This window comes from Calcarisporiella thermophila (genome assembly GCF_041956535.1).
Source record: "Calcarisporiella thermophila strain CBS 279.70 unplaced genomic scaffold VTP21scaffold_20, whole genome shotgun sequence".
NCBI classification, from domain to species: Eukaryota; Fungi; Calcarisporiellomycota; class Calcarisporiellomycetes; order Calcarisporiellales; family Calcarisporiellaceae; genus Calcarisporiella; species Calcarisporiella thermophila.
The window spans coordinates 442,789-463,438 of record NW_027192210.1 but is presented as its reverse complement, the minus strand read 5'-3'; the positions used below and the strand labels follow the sequence as shown (position 1 = coordinate 463,438).

The window sequence follows — 20,650 nt, the reverse complement described above, 5'->3', positions numbered from 1 at the left end:
CAGAAGTTAATTTATCGAAAAAAGCATCACCTGATATAATCATAACATCCAAATAAGAATATAGAAAAGCTAGGAATGCTTGTCAAAAAGTCCTTTGCCCCATGAGCGCAATACTGCTCCACATTGTGTCTTACAGTGTCGCGACCGTGATGTATGCCATAATTTAATAGCATGGAGCCTACGTGCGTGGTGCATGCATAATTCAGGCAAGTATCTCTGATACATTTTCTCATCATATCCGGCCTCAACCTCTGAGTCTGCAAATGTAGGATGAAAACCGACGGGCTTGTTAATGTGAACCATGAAATCATTAGGGAGAACCCAAAAATCGGATCCACTTAGGTATGCGCCATAAAGGCAAGCAGCGCCGTGATCGTTAATGCGTTCAGGGCACCTATAGTAATAAAGCTTTAATACAATTATACTCGACATGAGATTTTAAATTATATCTACCAGTGAGACAGCTCCTTTGACATCACAACGCTTGGGTTATAATGCAAATCAAAATTTTCTATCCGATAGACTCCCTGGGCTTGACTCCACTTTTCTAGTGAGGTACCGTGTTCCCATCGCTCGTGCAGTGCCAGGTGACCTTGCTGGACCAGCCGCAAGGCAGCACCTTTAGACTGCGGGACGTTTCGCACAGTGGCATTGGAGGTATACTCAAAAGTCGGGAGAACAAACAGGTCTCCTCCGCGCAGTCTCTTACGTACTCGAGCATCATTGAGACTTTCACGAAAATCTGTCACTGGCCAAACGCCGTCTGCAAACTGTGCAACAAATTCTGTCCGCGCAAAAAGCCGGGCAATATTGCGGCGAAGATTTAGAGGAGGCCGGAGTCCTATTAGCGATGGTGGATTATGATCCCACATGAGATGAACGTCGACGTTTCTGCGAAGCTGCTGAATATTTTCGTCTAGATTTCGGCGACCTTCTTCGGTTTCAACCGTAAAAAGCACAGAAATGGGCCCTTGCCACTCTTTTGCAAAACTGATCAGCAGCGGCAGGTTTTGCTCTTGCACAACAAGCGTGACAGTAATATCTTCAGGTGGCGGAGAGGTGTCAGCTCGCAAATAAAATGGCTCTACATCCTTGAGAGTTTCAGGTAGGGCCTTTGAAAACATTTTTGACAGGCGGTAGCTGTTGCTGAAATCCGTCAGCAACGAGTATGTCTCGTTGGCGTCGTATGTCCGTTCGAGTGTCACTCTAGGAGACGCATAATTCTCGACTAATCTATTATTCTCATTGCTACTACTCGTCCAAACCCAAGACATGATCTGAATTGTTGTCACCAGCAATGACACAGCTGCATATAAGAAGAAAGCAGTTCTAAACCATTGCGATCTAACCACTCTTCCGGTCTGCCACATTGCGTAATCTTCACTTGCAGCCAAATTTGGCGATGGCAGTGGACTACGCTCCTGCCAAGTTCCAGGAGATACCGGCCAATTTACCCAACTCTGGACCATAGTCGAAACAGTTGAACCCATTGGTCTACGAAGCTTCATAATAGTGGGAGAAACAGCCTCCTTTTCATTGAATGCTGGTGGAGGCATCAGCTGTTGTGGCATTGGGATTTGGACAGACAGCCGGCGGCTATTTGCACGTGCTCGGAAAGGCTTGGTAGAGGGTGGTATTGTATTAGATGATGCTGTGGAGGAAAAGGGATTTGTTTTGTCATCCTGCGTTGAATTTGATTCATCCTTCATGGTTTGTTGTTAGATAGAAAACGGTCGTTTGGAGGGATTCGATTGGGACGCTAAGATGGATGGGATGGGGTGAAAATGAGAGAAGAGGGATAGTGTCAAAATGATGGGTGTTCTAGTACTAAAGGATTGGAGAAAATGCGTCCAGGTCCCGAAACATATAAAGGATAGAAGAACAGAGACGAGCCGGAAAAGCAAGGCAATAAAATAGGGGAAAGCTTTGTTTTGTCGTGGTGTTTCGCGGACTTGAATTGTATAATTTAAGTTGTGAACCCACCCCGTTAACTGCCCAGAAACCTAGATGAATTTGCTATGTATTATTTAATGAATTTGAATCTGAGAGTTTTCTTGTATTGAGCAGCCTTGTTCCCTTAAAGGCTTAATTCAACTTAATACACCGCCCTTTTTTATAAAGAAGTTAGCCGATGCCATACTGTTCTACGTTGCCCAGAATTTCATTGCAACCTTATAAACCATGCTCTCATCTACTGCAACCCTTTTTGGCCTTTTTCTACTTTTATTTATCTTCGTCTTATTGTTTTCTATTCATGCCAATACCTTTGAATGTTCAGGTCAGCCTAAAAGTCTCAGCAGAGCACTTAGAGAAAATGCACTACTTCGTAGGAGAAGGAAACTAGTCGCAAACAAGCAAAAAGTGGAATCCTCAATACCCACGAGAACCCTCCTGGCTACGACTCTATCCCTACTGCTAAGCATGCAAACTTGTAATTGACGTGGGAAGATGCTCGCTCAGAGTTCAAAACTCTCTAATTATCCACACGATTAACTGGGGCTATTGACGCTTTACTATGCCAGGACAATCTGCTTCTTTACAATGCATTCCATTATAGTAGGCTATAATACTAAAAAGTTGGGAGTGCAAATCCTACTATCACGATTTCCAAGAGCAACCTGCACAGACAGAACATCGAATTTGATTTGGTATACGCAGGATTAAATATTGATATAAGACATCAGCTCGGACGATTTTGCAGGTAAACCCCACTATTTAATCTTAACCTATCCTAGGTTGATTTAATATACAAATTTGAAATTTTGAATTGGAGCGAATGAGATCTTCATATATTGAAAGATATGCCTGTTCACTGACTGATATATACTCTTTTATATAGTTGAATCATTAATGTACAAATTCAAGTGTTATCTCAACAATTGGAGTTGTTTCTGAAGCTCTGCATATATCCCATCGGAAATTAGACTGTGCGCACGAGCTTTATAATGAACAGCTGTAGTGAGTAATAGATCAAATCCAAATAAGACTAGTGGGAATTCTTACTTGTAATGTGCCATGTGTCCCAATAGAGATACGTGTCAGGGTCCGCGCATGTTCCTCTTCCAGTTGTGCATGGGTCTGCCAAGTTTTTGAACGTATTATTTTCAAAGAAACTCAAAAACTGTTTGTGAGCATCGTAATAAGTTAGCTTAATATCAGGGTTGTCCCTTGTAAAATCTCGTGACATCTCTGCGAGCATCATGTTATATACTATAACACATTCTGCAAATACGTCGAGAATTACGCTATTGTTGGCGGAACTTGCCACTGCATAGGGCATGTGTTCAAGGGGCGGTACATTAAGAAGAAGAAATTGACGTGCACCATGTTCATAAAGACTTATCTAATAGCGCGGAAAATACAGATTATAATCCATCGATCAGCTATCTTTAGATGTATCTGTATTTAATTACCAGAGAGTCTCTGACAGCATCAACACTTTGCCTGTATTTTATCGAATCATAGGCATGAAAGAAGATGTCTGTATTGTCGTTCACGCCTATCCACACCGCAAAAAGCGTGTTAGCCGGGTCCCAATTAAGTGAAGTGCTAGAAACGCCATCGTATGCTCCACGGTAGAAGAGGTCAACTGCCTCTTTGACGCTGACAGTTGAGCGAGGAACTATGGCCTTCTCATAATATTTAAGCTAACAATGACGGGTGTTTGAGGAAAGAGTAGAGGCTTACATTGTCAGCGGTTGCCCCTCCCCATGCATAATTATAGAGAGTGGCATGGAGTTTGTTTGAGAGGTATTCGTTCCAAGTGTTCCCATTTGTCGACCGTCCTCCCTGTTGGATAATGTCGTTGACGATGTGTCTTTATTATAGCATATGAACCACTTACCTGGTATTTTGAGTTGCGGGGATGTCCATTATCACTGTAAGAATCTCCAAAAACCACTAGTGCTTGCTTGGAGTCTGAAGTGTTTGTTGGTGCAGCTTGCAGTAATTTTGCAAAAACAATAATTATAGGGAACAAAAATTTACAATACATGTTCCAGTATTTTATACAATGGTATATGTTGGTGTATCTAGAATTACGGGAAAGAGATTGAAAATGTCAGACATAAAACATACTCCAAATGAATAAATAAATCCAAAAGTTTAGGTCATAAAATGCATCATAGGATGTGCTCACTTATAACATTTGACAGTTGCACATTTTCCTATGATGATCACATTTCCAACCAGTTCAAATGAAATTCGGTAGAGGCGCAGCTCAATTTTTTTTCCTGTATTTTTCTTGCTTCGCGACGATTTATCAAAAAGAGTGTATTTATCGCGTTATAATTCTTAATTAATATGGCAGATTTGCAGACAAAATCGCAACAGCTAACCGAGGCTCTTAGTGCGCTATACACTGGGGATCGGGCGACCAAAGAACGAGCGAATACGTGGCTAGAAGAGTTTCAAAAGACTGTAATTTCTCAGTAACGAATATTTGTTGAAATAGAGCTAATAATTAAGATCTTTCATATTAATATAGCCCGAAGCATGGTCCATTTCGGACACCATATTACAATCCAATGCTTCATCAACAGAAATACGCTTATTTGCAGCCCAAACTTTCCGAACAAAGGTGCGAATCGGGCGCATTACTGTGCCAATGGTTATGAATAATAATGCGAGCCCCTTTCAATACTAACTTGGATATATTCTGTCATGAATAGATTACATATGATCTCACCCAACTCAAGACACAAGAGAGACTTTCCCTACGGGATTCTTTACTTCATCTCCTTCATCAATATCGTGCTGGTCCCCGAATCATCGCGACACAACTATGTCTCTCCCTCGCGGGATTGGCACTACAATTACCTGAATGGAACGATGTGGTACGGCATATGGTGGAGCTTTATGGATCAAGCAACGACACGTTACCCTGTCTACTCGAGTTCCTCACAGTACTTCCAGAGGAGATTTCAGACAACCGAAGAATTCCGATTTCTGTAAGTACTTTTTCTCGTTTTAAAAAAAGGTTAAATGGATAAATGTAGGATGCTTTTTTAGGACGAACTATACAAGTCGAGGTCATTCGAATTGCTCACTAAAAATGGGTCGGAAGTGTTGCGATTGCTTGTTCATATCATGCAAAACGCCGGTAAAATACTTTTATTTTGCTCGAAGGATCCTTTTGTACAATTATCTCTTACCACCACCTATTCAATTTGTTTGTATAGGGTCTGATGCTGACATGCAATCTAAAATGTTCCAGTGCCTTTTAAGTTGGATGAAATCGGGAGATATTGATATCAACGCACTTAGCTCAACTCCGCTTCTCACCTTTGCTTTCGATGCGCTCGAGTCCGACGATCTCTTTAACGTCGCAGTGGATGTTGTTTGTCAGGTTATACAAGAGACAAGAGAGATTAATGAGTATATGGGTGTCATCAATATGGTTTATCCACGACTTGCTCCGCTTCGGGAGAAGCTAAAGCAGAGCACTGTAACGGCTGCAGAAGATGATGCTGACGATGATCAACTACGCGGTCTCTGCCGAATATTTTCAGAGGCAGGCGAGGCGTATCTTCCACTAGTAATGCAACACCCTAATGCTTTCGATGGGGTGGTAGAGGGGCTCTTGGATTGTGCGGCCGTACATGACCTACAGATTGTGCCAATGACTTTCAATTTTTGGTATGAACTTGCAAAGCTATTAGTACTACCACAAAATGCCACCGCAAAAGAGCGCTACGCACCAGCATATGATAAGCTGGTGGATGTGATGATCCGCCACCTTCGTTATCCTGATGATCTCACCACATGGAGTGCGCAGGAACGTGACGATTTCCGCGACTTCAGGCATGTGATGGGGGATGTGCTTAAAGATTGCTGTGTCGTGCTTGGCGCTACGACATGTCTTGCCAAAGTATACGAGGTATTGGCGAAGCGGGTGGTTGCGGGGGAGTCGTGGCAGGACTTGGAGGCGCCTTTATTTGGACTGAGAGCAATGGGTGCGGAAGTACCTGATGATGAGGCGAACGTGTTGCCCCAAATTATGCAGATGCTCTCACAACTACCCGACCACCCCAAGATCCGCTATGCAGCCACTCTTGTCATTTCAAGATACTCCTACTGGACCAGAAAGCACCCGGAGTTTATCCCTTATCAGTTGAATTTTATATCATCCGGCTTCGACAAAGATGACGTTGGACCGGCTGCTGCCATGGCCCTCAAGTACTTGTGCAAGGACTGTAGCGAAGTAATGATTTTTATTTTCACTTGGTATTGGATGAGTTACTTACCTATCGCTTGGATAGCTTCTCATTGATTATCTGACTCAATTGCACCCATTTTATGTCAATGTCGTAAAGCAATTAAAGGACTATGAACTTTTCGAGGTGACCGAAGCGGTTGCTTATGTCGTGGCTGCAGTTCCTGCAGAACGTCTGCTGAGTTGCCTCCAAATGTTTTGTGCACCCATTGCGCAGCGATTGCACGAGATTATGATCAAGGGGAAGGCAGCCTGCAATGAAGCGGAAATCGCAGAGGCAATTGGTAATTCGCGACTCTTGCAGCTTCTTCTTTAGCATTTGCGATAACCGCTGTTTTTCGTTGTTTGTTTGACAGACTTGATCGAGCAAATTGTCATTTTCACGCAAGTTTGCACTCCACGAGACATCCCCACCACTAGCACACACCCGACCATCACGCTGGTTAACGATCTTTGGCCGGTATTTGATCTCGTCCTTACGAATTTCGGGGACAATGAGACCATTTCTGAACGCGTTGCCAAGCTATTCAAGACCTGGGTCGTGTGCTACGGCCCACACTTCTTACCCATGGTCCCGAAGTTGGTGGAAAGACTAGTGCGAGTGTTTGACGCGACGGAACTGAGCTGCTATCTGTGGGTCGCGACCAAGGTGGTGAGGGAATTTGCGGCAAAGGCTGGCAGAATAGCGCAGGCGAGCGAGGTTGCTGCTTACTATCCGATGCTTGAAAGCATGAGTTCGAGTGCTTTCCGTATCTTCCAGTCGAAAAAATTCGTTGATATTCCGGACACGGTGGAGGAGTTTTTCCGCCTTGTGACCTCTTTTGTGGACGTGGCTCCGAATCTCCTCGTGCACTCCCCCATTCTTCCGAGCGTGATACAGGTGGGCTTCGCAGTGCTCTCGCTTGAACACGAGCACGCGCTCGCCTCCACGCTCGTGTTCTTCCAGGAACTTCTTGGGATAGCCACACGCCCAGAAGCCGAAGTTGAGGAGGGTACGCGGCTAGCACTACGTGAACTCTTTCGTGCGCAAGGCGTGCATTTCGTTGCCGCCCTCTTCAATGGTATGATCTACCATGCGCCGCGGGAACTGGTTGCTGATTTTGGAGGCGTACTGCGAGCTCTGGAGAACACTTTCCCCGCGGAGAATAGAGAATGGCTGAAAATGGTGGTGGATGGTTTCCCCGCGGGGCATATGACTCCGGAGGAGCGGGTCAAGTTTGTCGGCGATATGGACGCGGCCTTCAGAGACGAGCAGCATTGGAGGCGGTTAAGGAGAGTGCTGAACGATTTTGTAGCGATGTATCGGCGCAGGAATGTCACCCGAGCCGCTCGGAAGGTGGAGTGATAGACAGGGTGGAATGGGGACGTCTTCCATTTTAGATATCCGTTTGTAGGAAACTTTCAAAAACACTCTTTTCTATAGATAGAAGATTATAAATATATATATTTTGGAAAATTTTACTTTACGATAATGCTTGATTTTCTTTCCTACAAATATTAAAGATAATGATCTTGAGATGCTTAGATCCATTATGGCTATCTAATTTTATTCAATATCATACTATGAAGGATGTACAATCGGTAAGTACAAAAAGACAGATAAAGTGTATACATAATTGAAGAAGCAAAAAAGAGAAGAAAAAAAAAATTGGTAGGAAAATGTTCTTGCACTCTACAAAGAAAGCAAATGCATCAGGATGTGGAGGAAAAAAAAAGGCAAATGCAGAGTAACCAACGTAATATATAGAAAAATATCAAGGTATTTTGATATAAAGATTAAACCTTCCCAAATACAAATAGACAGATCCGAACAATATACAAGCGCTGCCTCCACAAGAATTACTTTCATCCCCAAGTTAAACGTAGGATTTCTCGATCGCCTCGTCCGCCACCCGGTAATTCACCTCTGGATACGCCTCCTGCACTTTCTGTTCGCTCACCTGAGCGCGGGTGCACGCATCTAGAACCAGCTTCTGGTCGATTTCCGCATACACCACCATCTCCTCATGGTGTGCTGTGCTCACGGATTCCCCGCTTGGGGATATGACGGCCGAAAGCCCGACAGAAAGATGCTGTTTTGGCTCAGCAAAATTTACCGCCGGGGAGCAGGTGGCAATGTAGATGTGATTCTCTATGGCACGAGTACGCTGGAGAAGTTCCCAATATTTTTGGGCATTTCCAGATGGAAATGCGGTAGGCACAATCATGGCTACGCAGCCATTACGAGAGGCAAGCCTGATTAATTCGGGATGACCAAGGTCGTCCCGGATGCCAATACCAATCCGTGCGTAACCTGGGGAGGCAGGAAGATTCAGCCATCGGTTACCACGATTGCAAACACGCAATTAATATAGATGGCACATACCTATGTCAACCAAGGTAAGCGAGTTCCCGGGCGCAACAATCTCCTCTTCCCTGACAGCAATTCCATTGATGATGTCCTCGTCTGAGAGATGGATTTTGCGATGTTTGGCGATGCATTTACCATCTGGCCCGAACACGACACAGCTATTGTAGAGTTTGCCATCCTCTCCTCTTTCCGGAATAGAACCTGTGCGGGGACACGTAAAATTAAAATGGGAGATGGACGCGTGAGGGAGGGAGGGTAAAAAAAAGTACCTCCAATAAGCATAATGCCCGATTCCTGAGCCATCGATGACAGAGTTTCATAAGTCTCGCCATCAGGGAATGATTCCGCGTATCGTATCATATTTGAGAGCGAGTATGGGCATATAAAACACTCCTAAACCACAAGCGGATGAATAATGCATGTCGACATCAGTTTGGATGAGAGACTTACGGGTAATACTACTACATCTGCCTTTTTTGCAGCCATCGATACAAGTCTACGAGCACCCGATAGATTAGCCTGTTTGTCGCTAGTGATAAAGAGCTGGCAGAGGGCGAGTCGAAAATGGCCATCCGGCGCATCGGTGGTATTCTTATTCTTGTGTCTACTTGGTGACATGGGGTGATTAAGTTAGATGGGCTGAGATCAGAGGAAGTATCTGGGAGAAAAACAATCAAGTAAAAGCCGATGCTTCAGGTATCCAATGTAGATAACAGGTGGAGGGAATAGAGCTGGCTAGAACATTAGATTAGAGAAACTGATGTTGCATAAAAAGACAGGAAAAAGAAGGGGCGGGCCTATTTTATAGTCGTGTGGGATGTCTGATGTCAGGTCGCAGATAGAACCTTAATTTGTCTTATTATAAATCGCCTATGGGTCATATCCGCAAAGGGATTTAGCCATCAATTCCGAGCACTGGATCCCCCCCCCTCCAGGTTTATTTGGAATAGAGTTGGACACCGCCAGCAGCGGCGGGGCTTATGCTCATCATTGGGATCAGACTTGTGGTGATATTGATATGTTTCTATTAACATAACCCTTGAGTAACTTTGTATCATGCATTAGCGCCGGTTTTCATTACGTTTGTGAGCATCACGGGGACGGGGCCCAGAGGTTGGAGAAATCATTAGGGGAATATCTCTATTTGGGGGGATGCTAAAAGATGGATAAAGGATATGCTGCTTATAAAATGGCAAAGGGGAATAGCAAGGTAAAGCACACAGATTGGTATAGAAAGCGGGGGAGATTATGGAAATGGGGGTCTATAGACACATGAATAAATAGGGGGGAGGGAGGGTGGTATGAAGGAGACTACGCTCAGACTAGGACGTTCCTCCTCAGCTGCTGGTTCAGGGCCTCGCGGTACTGCGGGGAAAGCGTCGCGTAGAACTTGGGCACCGAGTCGGTGCACATCAGCCTGAAGATGTGGCTCTGCACCTTGCTGAAGTGTTTGAACACGGCCTCGAGATCCTCCGGCGAGACACGGGTGTGCCTTAGCTCGTGGTCGATGTTGATCTCGTGCGGGGAGCCGGGGCTCAGGTACTCCTCGTACAGCTTGCACGACATCTCCACAAGCTCCTTCGCAGCGGTCCCCGGGGGGGTGCTGTGGAATTTCTGGCAAAACTGCTCGCAGTCGAGCCAGAAGGCCAGGTTCTCCTCGCAGAAGTTGGCGGTGAGGAACACGCGGAAGAGCGAGAGCAGCTGTGGGTCGCGGAGGATATGATGGAGCCGGGCCGCGTGCGAGTCCTTTGTGGTGGCAATGGTGGAGTCCAGCGAGGAGATGCTGGGGGCGCGCTCCAGGCTCTGCTTGGAGTAGTGAGGAGGGGCCCGCGAGAGCATCTCCCTGATGTCCACCACGCAGTCGTCCTGTTTTGGCGGGGCATGGGCCCGCAGGGACAACGGGGCGGTCGACGGGCCGGTGGACACGCTGGTGGAGTCCGTGTTGTCGCCATCCGCCCAGCCGGACACCTCCTCGCCCTCCTCCGTGAGATGCAGCACGAAGTCGCGCGAATACAGGGGACACGCCGCGGACTTGTCCGTCTTGTTCAGGAGCACCTCCACGAAGCCGGCCCGCAAGAACTCCTGCAACACGAAGGCGGCCTCGTGCCGGGTAAGGGCGCTCGTGTGCATGCACAGCCAGTCTATCGCCGCCTGTCCGTCGAAGGCGTCCCTGAAGGTGAGGTAGAAGATCTGCCGGTCCCTCACCTCCACCCCCAGCCGCTCCCGGGCGGTGTCGTGCGATGCGAGCGAGCCGCGGTCGGAGGAGTCGGAGTCGGTTTCCTTGCTGCTGGGGCGGTTGGGGAACGGGCCCGTAAAGCGGCGAAACACGGCGCGCAGCTGGTGCGGCTCGACGACGATGGCGTCGGTGGCGGGGTCTCTGTCCAGCGGCACGAGTTTGATGCGCGAGTGCTGGCTGAGGGCGGAATGCAGGTGGCCCGCGGACATGCTGCTCTTGTTGATGAAGCGCTCGAGAATGGTCCAGCCCTTGGGCGTGACGCGGTAGACGCCCTTGGCCTTGAGCTCGGTGCCGTGCTTGCTGCTCACGTTCAGCACAAGGTAGGCGTTGAGGAAATGCTGCAGGAGGGCGGTTGCCTCGGGCTTGGACATCTCAACCGTCCGGGTGGTGGTGCCGGTGATCAGGCAGGTCGGGTCGGCCGGGTCCGGCGAGCGCACGGTGGAGGTGAGGGTGAGGGAGTGCAGACAGCCGAGCGCGACCTCCACGGTAAAGCTGTCGGGGTAGGACTTGAACCCGCGGCGGTTTGTCTGCAGCGGCACGGAGGAGACAAAGGCCGCGAAGTAGTCGTAGATGTCCTGTGGTAAGAGAGAGCTGGGGTCAGGCATTGCTAGCCCATGACGCAACAATACAAAGCTGGCTTACCCTGGCAAAGAGCCGTCCAGACTCTGCCGGCTTGATCATGGTGAATTGGCGGGGCGGATGAGGGGGGGGCCGGATGGCGAAGTGATGAGGATCCCCACGCAATGCTAAGAATGGGGGCGCGAGAGGCGGCGAAGAGGCGGGGGATGGCGGGACGGCCAAAGCAGGGAGTGTAAACAAAGGCGCAATGACAATGGGAATGAAGGGGACAAAGAGTCGGGTTAAAGCGCTTTGAAGGTGCCGCATGGAAACCTTATTTATTGGTGCATTGGGGTGAGGATTCCTGCAATTTCTGCCCATTGCTCCGCCCGAGCACAAACAAACCTCCTAGCATCATCGGGTTGCACAAATTTATAAACGATTTAATAGAGGACACAAGGTTAAGTAGCAAACAGAGTTTTGGGGGGAAATCCGCAGCAGGCAGAGCGCCTGCAGGGGCAATCAAGCGCACGCGGGAATAGAGCACACAGACATCAACAGGGCGTGGGAGAGATGCGCAGAGGGGCAAGCATGCGCCCCGTGGCGAGGGCCGACTGCTCGGCCCCGCCATCAGGCCAGGGAAGGCTGCGCCGCTTTAACCTCCGCCGCCGCCGCCAATGATGAGCACATTGCTACAAGGAGTGGTCAGAGCCGGTCGAAACGTGGTGGGACTGAGCCTCGTCGGAGACAGTAATGTTGACAGTTGTGTTGGGCTCGGGGAGCGGGTCCGCGACCCGGCTCGACCCCAGTCTCCCGAGCCTATACGCCAATGCGTCCGCCGAGGCCTGCTCCTCGCTCCCCTTTGTGACGGTGATATCGGGCGCGGCCGGATACTCGCTCGGCAGCTGCTGGAGATGCGGATTCGTGGTCGGGCACCGTGTGGCCTCGCCGGCACGGTCGGCCTGCAGTTGCTCGACCGTCGGGCGCTGGCCGGCAGCCACATACAGGTTAATATACGTTTTGTACAGATCAAATTCCGCAACTAGCTTCTGGATAAGCTGCCGGTATTCGCGCCCGCGAAGTCCGAACACCATATTCATCCACGGGCGGCAAGATTTGTTGAGGGCGATGAAGTTTTCTTGCCACAGCGTCCCAAGCTCGCCTCCCCACGAACCGACGGGCACCGAGGCAAACGTGGACATGATGTTGGTCAAACCAGCCTCGGCCAGGACCTCGGACAGATTCTCCGCGATCAGAGGCTCCATGCCCCTGGCGCGAATGGCATGGGATGCTGTAGATAAAACAACCGTCAGCTCATCTCAACCGGAAGAATCGGGCCGAACTAGACGGACTTACTCTTGCGGTAGAAGCTTTTGTTTTCAGGGCCCATGCGGTGTGACCGCATGCCCTGCTCTAGTAGTTGAATCCAGCCCCCAGGCTTGGTTATTCGCACTAACTCCTGCATCACCTCTCTCCATTGCTGCTCGGTGTACCCGAAGAGAAACCTACGCAAGGCAAGGGTGGATTAGTAGCCGCGTCAACCGATTGCTGAATAGAGATGCGCTGCGGTAGCCTACATTCTCTGGTGAACAAAGTCAAAGTGCGCGTCTGGGAACGGGACGCCATCCAGCACGTTGCAGAGGATAAACTTCACGTTTTTGTGCTCAAACTCGTCTGAATCAGGGAACGTGGGGCAAAGATCCAAGCCGACGATTTCAGCTTTTGGAAACTCTTGGGCCATTTCCTGAAGGCAGACTTAGTAAAATGGAACGGGAGTATCCCAAGTAGAAAGAGAAGAGCCTACCATCACCCACGACCCTGGGCCGCACCTAGAAATAACCGAGGTTAGAAGGTTAGGCTCTCTCCAACGGTGACGGCCAATGGAAGCTTACCCTACGTCCAAGACCCTCCCTCCGTTCATCAGGGTTTCCTTCACGGGTGGATAATAAATGCTAGAAAAGACAACCAGGATGAGCATGCATAGAGTCACAAAGCAACACCAATGTACCCTTCAAATGCCATTTTTATCAAGTAATGCTGGAACACTAGCCTACGTAATTCTTCCGCATCGTTGGGAAGGATATATCTTGCATTTTTTGAATTGTGAAACCGACGCCCTAAAGTCCATTCGTGTCAGGACGAGTCGGGTACACGGGGGGGGAGAGGAGGAATTATAGGCATACCTTTTAACCACACGTAATTCCCAAATTTGCTCTCGTTGCATGGCATTTCATCATAGTCATAATTAGTAGACGCAGAGGAATTCATCGCTAAATTCGCATCCTGCGGCATTCCCTCCTGAGGTTGGGCTTGTGCTCTCTGCGAATCTTTTGAATGAATGGTTAGTCTACGCAGAATTTTGTTCTTTAATTGGAGGGATGGCTTCGCCGGCATAAGGTATTTGGGAACGCCTGTGGTTGAATTGAGATTGCCCATGGCGCGCTTATTCGCTCGGCTGTATACTCAGTAAGTCTCAATAAATAACAAGGAGAACAATGAGGCAAGTGGGGCTATGAAAATGGGGAGATAGGGAGAATGGAAGACTCCGAAGATATAAATACAATGACTATAGACAGGAATATAATATATTAAATCGAGTGAGAGAAAATAAACATGTGGATTGTCAATGCCTGTGTTTAATAGCAATGGATTCTGTGGATAAAATGAAAGGGCAACATTAAGTGAAGAGCATAGCGCAGTTATGTTAGGATTTTTTTTTTCATTTTGCCTCCACATGAATCTAGGTAAAGTTATACCCAGACCTCGATCCGATTCTCAAGCCACAGCTACGTCACAAAGAGGAAGAGGTAAAACAGTGCGAGGGGTAGAGGCGAAGCGCAGAGTTCATCTATCCTGTACATCCCCCACGATGAACCGAGTTACCCGTGTCTTTGCACGATCTAATTTCCAGACAGCCGCGATCCGCCACGTGCGTCGTGGAGGGGGTCACCATCAAGAATGGAACCAGCCAAGTGGCCGCTTGTTTGGAGAAAAAGTATTTTTTCCAAGTTATTTCGAAGGCATATTTGCATTTCCACTGACAACTCAACTCGACTCCATTTCATAGCCTCTTGCGCCGGGTCAGAAACGCGTGAAAGAGGATTGGGAAACAGTATACTATTGGGGAATGTTTGGAGGCCTTACATTTGGTGCGATCGCTTATTATTATAAACCCGACACCAGGTTAGTACAATCAGCATGAACATGAGTTGCCTTGGTCATTTGCTCAATAGCTCTGACCCTTTCTCTTTGATTTTATCACTGCATCTCTCTAGTATTACTACTTGGGCAACTAAGGAGGCTGAACAGCGTCTCCGTGAGCGTGGAGTGTCCCTTGAATATCCTTCTAACTAAACCATGCTTTTTGTGATGTATGTGGGGACGTGATGAGGGGGTGTCGATTGTAAGGAGTAAAATAGAGCGACTTTTGTTTTTTTTTTCGTGCTTTTCTTCCTCGCTTGCTTGCAGACAATATTTAAACTAAAGAATAAATTTAGATCCACAACAAGCAGCCAGAGACCATGTTATCTTCATCCCCACCCTAATGACATGATGATACAATAGTAACTCTAAACAGTATGACCAATAAATATTGAAGAGACAAGTGTCCTTGAAAATGGAGTATGAGGATATCAAGCAAACGATGCAAATATAAGAGTGGGATCCCTATTTCACCCCGCCTCATCCGTCTTCCTTTTCGGCGAGTGTATAATCAAACAGCGATTGAGGCCGGAAGGGCCATTTTTCAAAAGCAGTTGCGATCGCATCGAACTGCTCCACTGTCATGCTTCTAATTCGCACCTCCGGGCTAAATGGAAGATCTCGAAGCAATATCTCGGCCCCTGGACCTAGGAGCCTATAAGGAACCGCAAGAGGGGAATACGACAGATGGAGGAATGAGGGACTGGGGATGGCGTGATAAAACAAAGGGGATACTCACTTGATCGATTTGTGCAACTGCGAAGTGGGAATGCTAAAAAGCTTGGCCATGATGAACGAGAACACATCCAACGAGGCTAAGGGCAATAAAGGGCATGAGCCATGCGAGCGTCTAAACTCCACTTTCGGTGGTCGAGGGTTAAGACTTACCCTGTATAGGTAGATGGCTTCTCGGCGTAATCCGTAGCAATTCGTACTCACACTAAAGTGGCAAGCCAAAGTCAGCGTCTACCTCTCCCAATAGAGATGCAAGAAGCGAACCTTGGGGGTAAAACTGGTGGCAGGGGGGGATAATACGGCTTCGCATTCCGTTGCAACATGACACATTATTCCCAGTTTGCAATAGCCTTGCTTTCCCGGTTTTGCCATGATTTTCTAACAAGAAGACTGGTTTGCTACATGTTCTTTGTATACCTCGGATATGAGTAAAAAAAAACCTTTGAGAGAGGGGTTGGCACCCAGAGTCCGAGAGGAACGCGCCCAAATTGATACACATTGGATTTGAAATTGATACTTTGTAAAACTTTCGAAAAGTATGCGGGTGCACGCGACCCTTTGGGTAAGCTAGCCAGAAGAAAGAGCGAAGGATGCACTAGTAGAAACAACGGTAAAAGGCGGGTGAGCCACAGTTAGCTCTTTTGATGAATCCGCCCAAATACCTTCTGACCACGGCATCTTCGGTACATCTTTCTCGAGGCATTCTGTTATTATATCTTCATCGGTAAACCATTCACTTTTAGGAATACACAGAGGTCTAATTCTATCCTGCAGTTGGCCCTCGGGAGGCTAAATGATACAACGAGCTAAACGTTGACGATTTGTGGAGTAACAATGTCAATTTTGCACTACAAACCTGGAGGTACGGGTAAAATGGCTCTTCGGATTCGAAAGGATACACCCTTTGTATGCCCGGAACGGACGCGAGCGCCCCTGTCATCACGCCAGGCCCTTTGGCAAAAATAATGGGATTCAGTAATGAGCAGTAAAGCAGCCAAACATGCAGAAAATACCTGGATTAATTTCCAAGACATGCATCCCTTTACTCTCGCGCAAACCAAGGGCATCCAAAGCCTGTTCTAAAAAATGACTCGCAAACGGTTAATCTATCAAGCCATGCCCATTCCCGGCCACGGGCTAAGTACTCACGAGCAACCCCTGGGTCATTGAGAAGCACGCGTTGTAATGTGTAGTGCACCTTGAAAAGACTGCTCCATTTCTTAGTAGGGGGCAATCTTGGCCATATTGAATGCATGCTGCAAAGACTAATATGGAGGACGGTGGTAGTTCGGATGTCAAATGTGAAGTAGCAAGCAAAGTCACAGAGCAGTCACACCGGTGTCGCAGCTGATCGCGATCTCTTTGACATGCGGAGGGGGATGTGGCCTTCTGGGAGAAGAGGGATATACACGGAGTAAGGGCGGACCTCGATTCTCTTTTTTCCCGGGAGGGGAGGAGCTGGCACTTTGGCGGGCGCTGGAGGGGACTGGTGGGGAGGAGAGCCCTCGCCAGGGGAAAACAAAACAGCGTAGCGTGCTTATTCTTTGGCATGAAACAATGCGAATGACAGTGGGGATATACGGCTGCAGCCCAGGGTTGGACACAGCCAGCTCTGGCCGATTCAACTCCTCTTCGAAATGAATGGTGTCCGCTCTCCCATCACATTGTTTTTCGAACTCAAATTCGATTGCGTTTGAAATTTGAGCCACATCATCGCACGAGCCCTATTCAACTGAAGAGGAGCCGAGCCCTCCACGCTGCCGTGGCAGCCGCCCCTCCCTCCCCCACCGGAGGCCGGCCGTCCTTGCCGCCGCCCCCATCGCTTACTCAGGGCGCACAAGCCGGGCGCAAAGGCAGCACACCCGGCCCCTCTAGCGTCCCGGTTTGACAGCAGGTGAGGGCCGCCGGGCCGAATCCAAATCGGAAGCAGTCACCGCGGGAACTCCGCCAGAGTGGATCTCCGCACGGGGGGCGTGCTCTATCCGCTTTCGACAGAGCCGGCGGAGAGTTTAATAAACCTTATACGTTCCTGAATTCTCCCCCTCTCGCCTGTGGAGGATAATTTTTTCGCCTAATCATTGCGTCTTTTTTGTTTTGCTCATTCCGCACCATTCCCGCCATTCCCCTTGCTCTCTCGCCTGACAACCCCCGGCCATGCAACTAGTAGAGCGGTTCGTGGAGAAGGTCGCCGACGGGGCCATCCCCAACCTGTCGGTCGGCTCGGATCCCCTCTTCCTCAACCTCACCATTAAGGCTAACGGTAAGACGGCCCTCGCCTTCCCCTCCCCTCTTCAGCCCGCTTGAAGCGCTGGCCCGCTGACTCTCTCGGCCTTTGTAGTGATCCTCAACATCCTCTCCATTATCGGGGGTCTGCTGGTGATCGTGCTAACGCTGCTATTGTGGCTCTACGACCGGAACTTCGTCAACCGGGTCAGCATTCGCCTCAACCTCGCCATCTCGGTCATCGACATCATCAAGGCCGCGATCATCTACTCCTATACGTTCGCGGATGGAGGTAAGAGGCCGCCTTCTTTTGTTGTCCCACAGGCCCGGCCATGTGCTGACGGGTTGACCCAATTCTCTGGATAGCCGGATGGTGGTGCGGGTTTTCCGTTTTCCTCATCAACTTCCTCACCAATCTCTACCTCGTCATGTCCTCGATGATTGCCTACAATCTGCAGCATGTCATCCTCATGGAAAAACAACTTCGGCCCTGGATGGAGCGATGGATTTACTTCTTCGGCTCGTTCGTCATCGCCCTCGCCTTCTCTCTTCCACCCTACATCGCAGGGCGCTTTGGGTCCGACGAGGCAACCGCCTCGTGCTGGTATGTTGATAGCTGGACCTACACCTCTCGTGTTTGGATCTGGGCCGCAACCATCATCCCCAATATCATCACCATCTTGTACTGCAACGTCGTGGTGGGCGTGGTGGTCGCCAAGATTATCCGGGAAAATAAGGCGCTCCTCTCTCGCACCACCATCTCCACCGGGATGGAGACTCACACCCCCAACCATATCTCCTCGCTGCAGCGCCGCACCCAGCTTGCCATCAACCGGGTCGTCACCCGCATCCTCCTCTACCCCATCATTCCATTCGTCACGCAGACGCTATTCATTGCCAGTAAGTGCCCGCGGGCTTTTCTCCGGAGAGCTTGAGAGTAACTTTGTTTGTCCTGATAGGCGAGATCTACACGCAGGTCCACAATGAGATCAATCTCCCCCTCTCGCTTGCTGGGAATATTGGTAAGGCTGGCCGCTACTGGCACAGACTCCCCCTCCCCTCCCCTCCCCCAGGGTATTAACCGCTTTGCTATAGGAACCGACCTTCCCGGGATTCTCAACTGCGTTGCCTTCTTGCTGGACCCTGCCTTCCTGAATTCGGTTTCTCGCATCCGGCAAGACATCATTGACCGCTATGCCTACCGCCCGGCGGTCACCGGTTCTGACTCCTTCATCAAATCTTGCGTTTGGACCTTCCTTCGTCCTAAAGAAAAGAAATGGCAATCCCACACGATGTCTCAGACGAACACGTCCACCCCCGATAAATGGAGCAAGCTTAATGAGAACGAAGAAAACAGTGGACTGCAGGCATTCGGCGCTAGCATGACGCAGAAAGACGACATGGGTTTTCCCATGCACGAGCTGCACAACTACAACTACTTCCCCGACCCCGCCGAGAACTCGAGGAACACAAGGAGGAGAGAGCGAGAGGAGGACCCTGAGCGAGGCCGGAATCAATACGGGGAATCCATGGGGTCCCGGAAAATTATCGCACAGCTCTAATTCCCTTGTACCATTGCCAACCTGTATCTGCCCTTCTTTTCTAATTCCTTTCATGTCTCTGATTATATTATTATATATTTATTTTGTTTTGGATTAGTCAGTACTTATATTATTTAATCGAATCTTCGCGGTAATAAAACACGCAACCATAAATAGCCACGATATCGCCGAGCATTTGGGATGAGGCACCGACAGAAACCTCGGCTGCCTTCAAGGGGCCCGTTGGGCCTTTGCATTGCTTATCAGATACAGATCCAGTCAGGATCACCGTAACGAAAATAGGCCAAACCCAGTTTGGATACGCCAATCAAAAATGTATGGCACATTGATTAAAGAGTTTATTTTGGTTGGTGAAGGTCAGGAGGGTGCCTCCCACAGAAAGAAAGAGAGAATGCCTCTGGAGAATTTACATAGAGAAGATAAAGATATACACATTGCATCCACCATTGGCGGCACGTGTTGGGAATTCGCTTGGAAGCTTGCCAGATGGCCTTCATGCTCGAAGGTGATTGATCCGCATGTGATAGCGTAGTTGCTGCTCGGTTACGAAGGTCTGCGTGCAATAATGGCAGCGGTGCATAGCAATGAAAAGCATCGGACGGGGGGGAGAGGGGCTGTCGACTAGGCCGGAGAGCGGGGAAGCGTTCGAATTTATACTGGAATTGACCTGAGCACGGCTGCGCTCGAGGACGAGCTGCAATGCAAAGGAGTGATTTCAAATGAAATATCCCCAATGGTGGCAGGCGATTCACTCAAGTAGCATGATGAGCCTTCCGAGGCTCTGTCGGCCTAACCATTCGCCAAGTCTCCTCCGTAGCTCTTTCCACTCGTGCGCGGAAACATTTTTTTCCATGAGCGAATGTCGGGAGGCACTCTCGCGCAAAGTCTCCTTGAAACACCTGCCGACGCCTCACAGCGTTTAATGGACACCTCCACACGATGCCTCTCATTTCACTCGCAGCTTCTTTATTCCGAGAAAAGATGGGAAAGGAAAGAGGGTCCAAGTCGGTGGATCCAGCCTCGACAGCTGGATTTCAATTTCTGGGCATCTCGGCTCGACTTCCAGGTCTCACTACTGCAATCGACACGTGTCACCTCGCTCGAAAGCGGTGGCATTGTTTTTATTCTATTGCACAGAATAGCATGCTGAATCGTCGGGGCTTACCGTCTGGGACCTCCCTCAACACCCTTGCCGCCTCCATGGAGTGCACGCTATTGCGAGGACTTACGAGAGCACCGCAACAATGCAATACATGGCGTTTCACCGGGCTGCCATAAATATCCATCCCGTTTGGCAGCAGAACAGAAGCCACCATTCCCATTTCTCGTCCCTTATTGAGGATGCGGTCATGAGTGCTCCCCGTATTTCCTGGGGTCTCGAGAGTCCGAGTCGGTAGCAGTTAGGTTGTGCTGCGGATGTTCTCAATAGCCATCAGCGCTTCTTCAACTAGTCCTTATTTGGCTTATCGCTGTTCGAGAAGATTCGCTAACCAGAAATAATTTAGCATAAAATAATAGCCTCGTGAGGCTTAATGAGGCATGGGTTCACACTTAGTTTCCTAGAAGCTCGC

General features: G+C 48.9%; 10 protein-coding genes across 10 annotated transcripts; 4 read left to right on the top strand and 6 right to left on the bottom strand.

Annotated features, from left to right (window-relative positions):
• Positions 1-69: 69 nt before the first annotated feature.
• On the bottom strand, positions 70-1,709 carry VTP21DRAFT_4976 (uncharacterized protein; the record flags this gene model as incomplete). The annotated part of the gene is made up of 2 exons (XM_069395446.1): positions 70-394; positions 454-1,709. The coding sequence occupies 2 exons, from the start codon at positions 1,707-1,709 to the stop codon at positions 70-72; spliced, it is 1,581 nt and encodes a 526-aa protein (XP_069248592.1).
• A 1,277-nt stretch (positions 1,710-2,986) lies between these two features.
• Positions 2,987-3,994, bottom strand: VTP21DRAFT_4975 (uncharacterized protein; the record flags this gene model as incomplete). The annotated part of the gene is made up of 4 exons (XM_069395445.1): positions 2,987-3,343; positions 3,414-3,647; positions 3,688-3,789; positions 3,845-3,994. 4 exons carry the CDS (start codon positions 3,992-3,994, stop codon positions 2,987-2,989), a joined length of 843 nt encoding a protein of 280 aa, XP_069248591.1.
• A 308-nt stretch (positions 3,995-4,302) lies between these two features.
• Positions 4,303-7,559, top strand: VTP21DRAFT_4974 (uncharacterized protein; the record flags this gene model as incomplete). Its single annotated transcript, XM_069395444.1, has 7 exons — positions 4,303-4,419; positions 4,487-4,579; positions 4,671-4,949; positions 5,011-5,101; positions 5,181-6,202; positions 6,261-6,498; positions 6,571-7,559. The coding sequence occupies 7 exons, from the start codon at positions 4,303-4,305 to the stop codon at positions 7,557-7,559; spliced, it is 2,829 nt and encodes a 942-aa protein (XP_069248590.1).
• A 511-nt stretch (positions 7,560-8,070) lies between these two features.
• VTP21DRAFT_4973 (uncharacterized protein) lies at positions 8,071-9,182 on the bottom strand (the record flags this gene model as incomplete). Its single annotated transcript, XM_069395443.1, has 4 exons — positions 8,071-8,507; positions 8,580-8,765; positions 8,834-8,957; positions 9,015-9,182. The coding sequence occupies 4 exons, from the start codon at positions 9,180-9,182 to the stop codon at positions 8,071-8,073; spliced, it is 915 nt and encodes a 304-aa protein (XP_069248589.1).
• A 699-nt stretch (positions 9,183-9,881) lies between these two features.
• On the bottom strand, positions 9,882-11,739 carry VTP21DRAFT_4972 (uncharacterized protein; the record flags this gene model as incomplete). The annotated part of the gene is made up of 2 exons (XM_069395442.1): positions 9,882-11,375; positions 11,443-11,739. The coding sequence occupies 2 exons, from the start codon at positions 11,737-11,739 to the stop codon at positions 9,882-9,884; spliced, it is 1,791 nt and encodes a 596-aa protein (XP_069248588.1).
• Positions 11,740-12,050: 311 nt separating this feature from the next.
• Positions 12,051-13,794, bottom strand: VTP21DRAFT_4971 (uncharacterized protein; the record flags this gene model as incomplete). Its single annotated transcript, XM_069395441.1, has 7 exons — positions 12,051-12,649; positions 12,715-12,863; positions 12,936-13,102; positions 13,163-13,187; positions 13,251-13,310; positions 13,367-13,475; positions 13,542-13,794. 7 exons carry the CDS (start codon positions 13,792-13,794, stop codon positions 12,051-12,053), a joined length of 1,362 nt encoding a protein of 453 aa, XP_069248587.1.
• A 433-nt stretch (positions 13,795-14,227) lies between these two features.
• On the top strand, positions 14,228-14,712 carry VTP21DRAFT_4970 (uncharacterized protein; the record flags this gene model as incomplete). Its single annotated transcript, XM_069395440.1, has 3 exons — positions 14,228-14,353; positions 14,426-14,541; positions 14,634-14,712. 3 exons carry the CDS (start codon positions 14,228-14,230, stop codon positions 14,710-14,712), a joined length of 321 nt encoding a protein of 106 aa, XP_069248586.1.
• Positions 14,713-15,039: 327 nt separating this feature from the next.
• On the bottom strand, positions 15,040-16,549 carry VTP21DRAFT_4969 (uncharacterized protein; the record flags this gene model as incomplete). The annotated part of the gene is made up of 9 exons (XM_069395438.1): positions 15,040-15,214; positions 15,299-15,374; positions 15,448-15,499; positions 15,559-15,672; positions 15,735-15,889; positions 15,957-16,083; positions 16,151-16,245; positions 16,308-16,373; positions 16,444-16,549. 9 exons carry the CDS (start codon positions 16,547-16,549, stop codon positions 15,040-15,042), a joined length of 966 nt encoding a protein of 321 aa, XP_069248585.1.
• Positions 16,550-17,448: 899 nt separating this feature from the next.
• Positions 17,449-19,079, top strand: VTP21DRAFT_4968 (uncharacterized protein; the record flags this gene model as incomplete). The annotated part of the gene is made up of 5 exons (XM_069395437.1): positions 17,449-17,554; positions 17,633-17,809; positions 17,884-18,417; positions 18,477-18,539; positions 18,613-19,079. The coding sequence occupies 5 exons, from the start codon at positions 17,449-17,451 to the stop codon at positions 19,077-19,079; spliced, it is 1,347 nt and encodes a 448-aa protein (XP_069248584.1).
• Positions 19,080-19,938: 859 nt separating this feature from the next.
• VTP21DRAFT_4967 (uncharacterized protein) lies at positions 19,939-20,357 on the top strand (the record flags this gene model as incomplete). The annotated part of the gene is made up of 2 exons (XM_069395436.1): positions 19,939-20,145; positions 20,217-20,357. 2 exons carry the CDS (start codon positions 19,939-19,941, stop codon positions 20,355-20,357), a joined length of 348 nt encoding a protein of 115 aa, XP_069248583.1.
• Between the last annotated feature and the right edge of the window lie 293 nt (positions 20,358-20,650).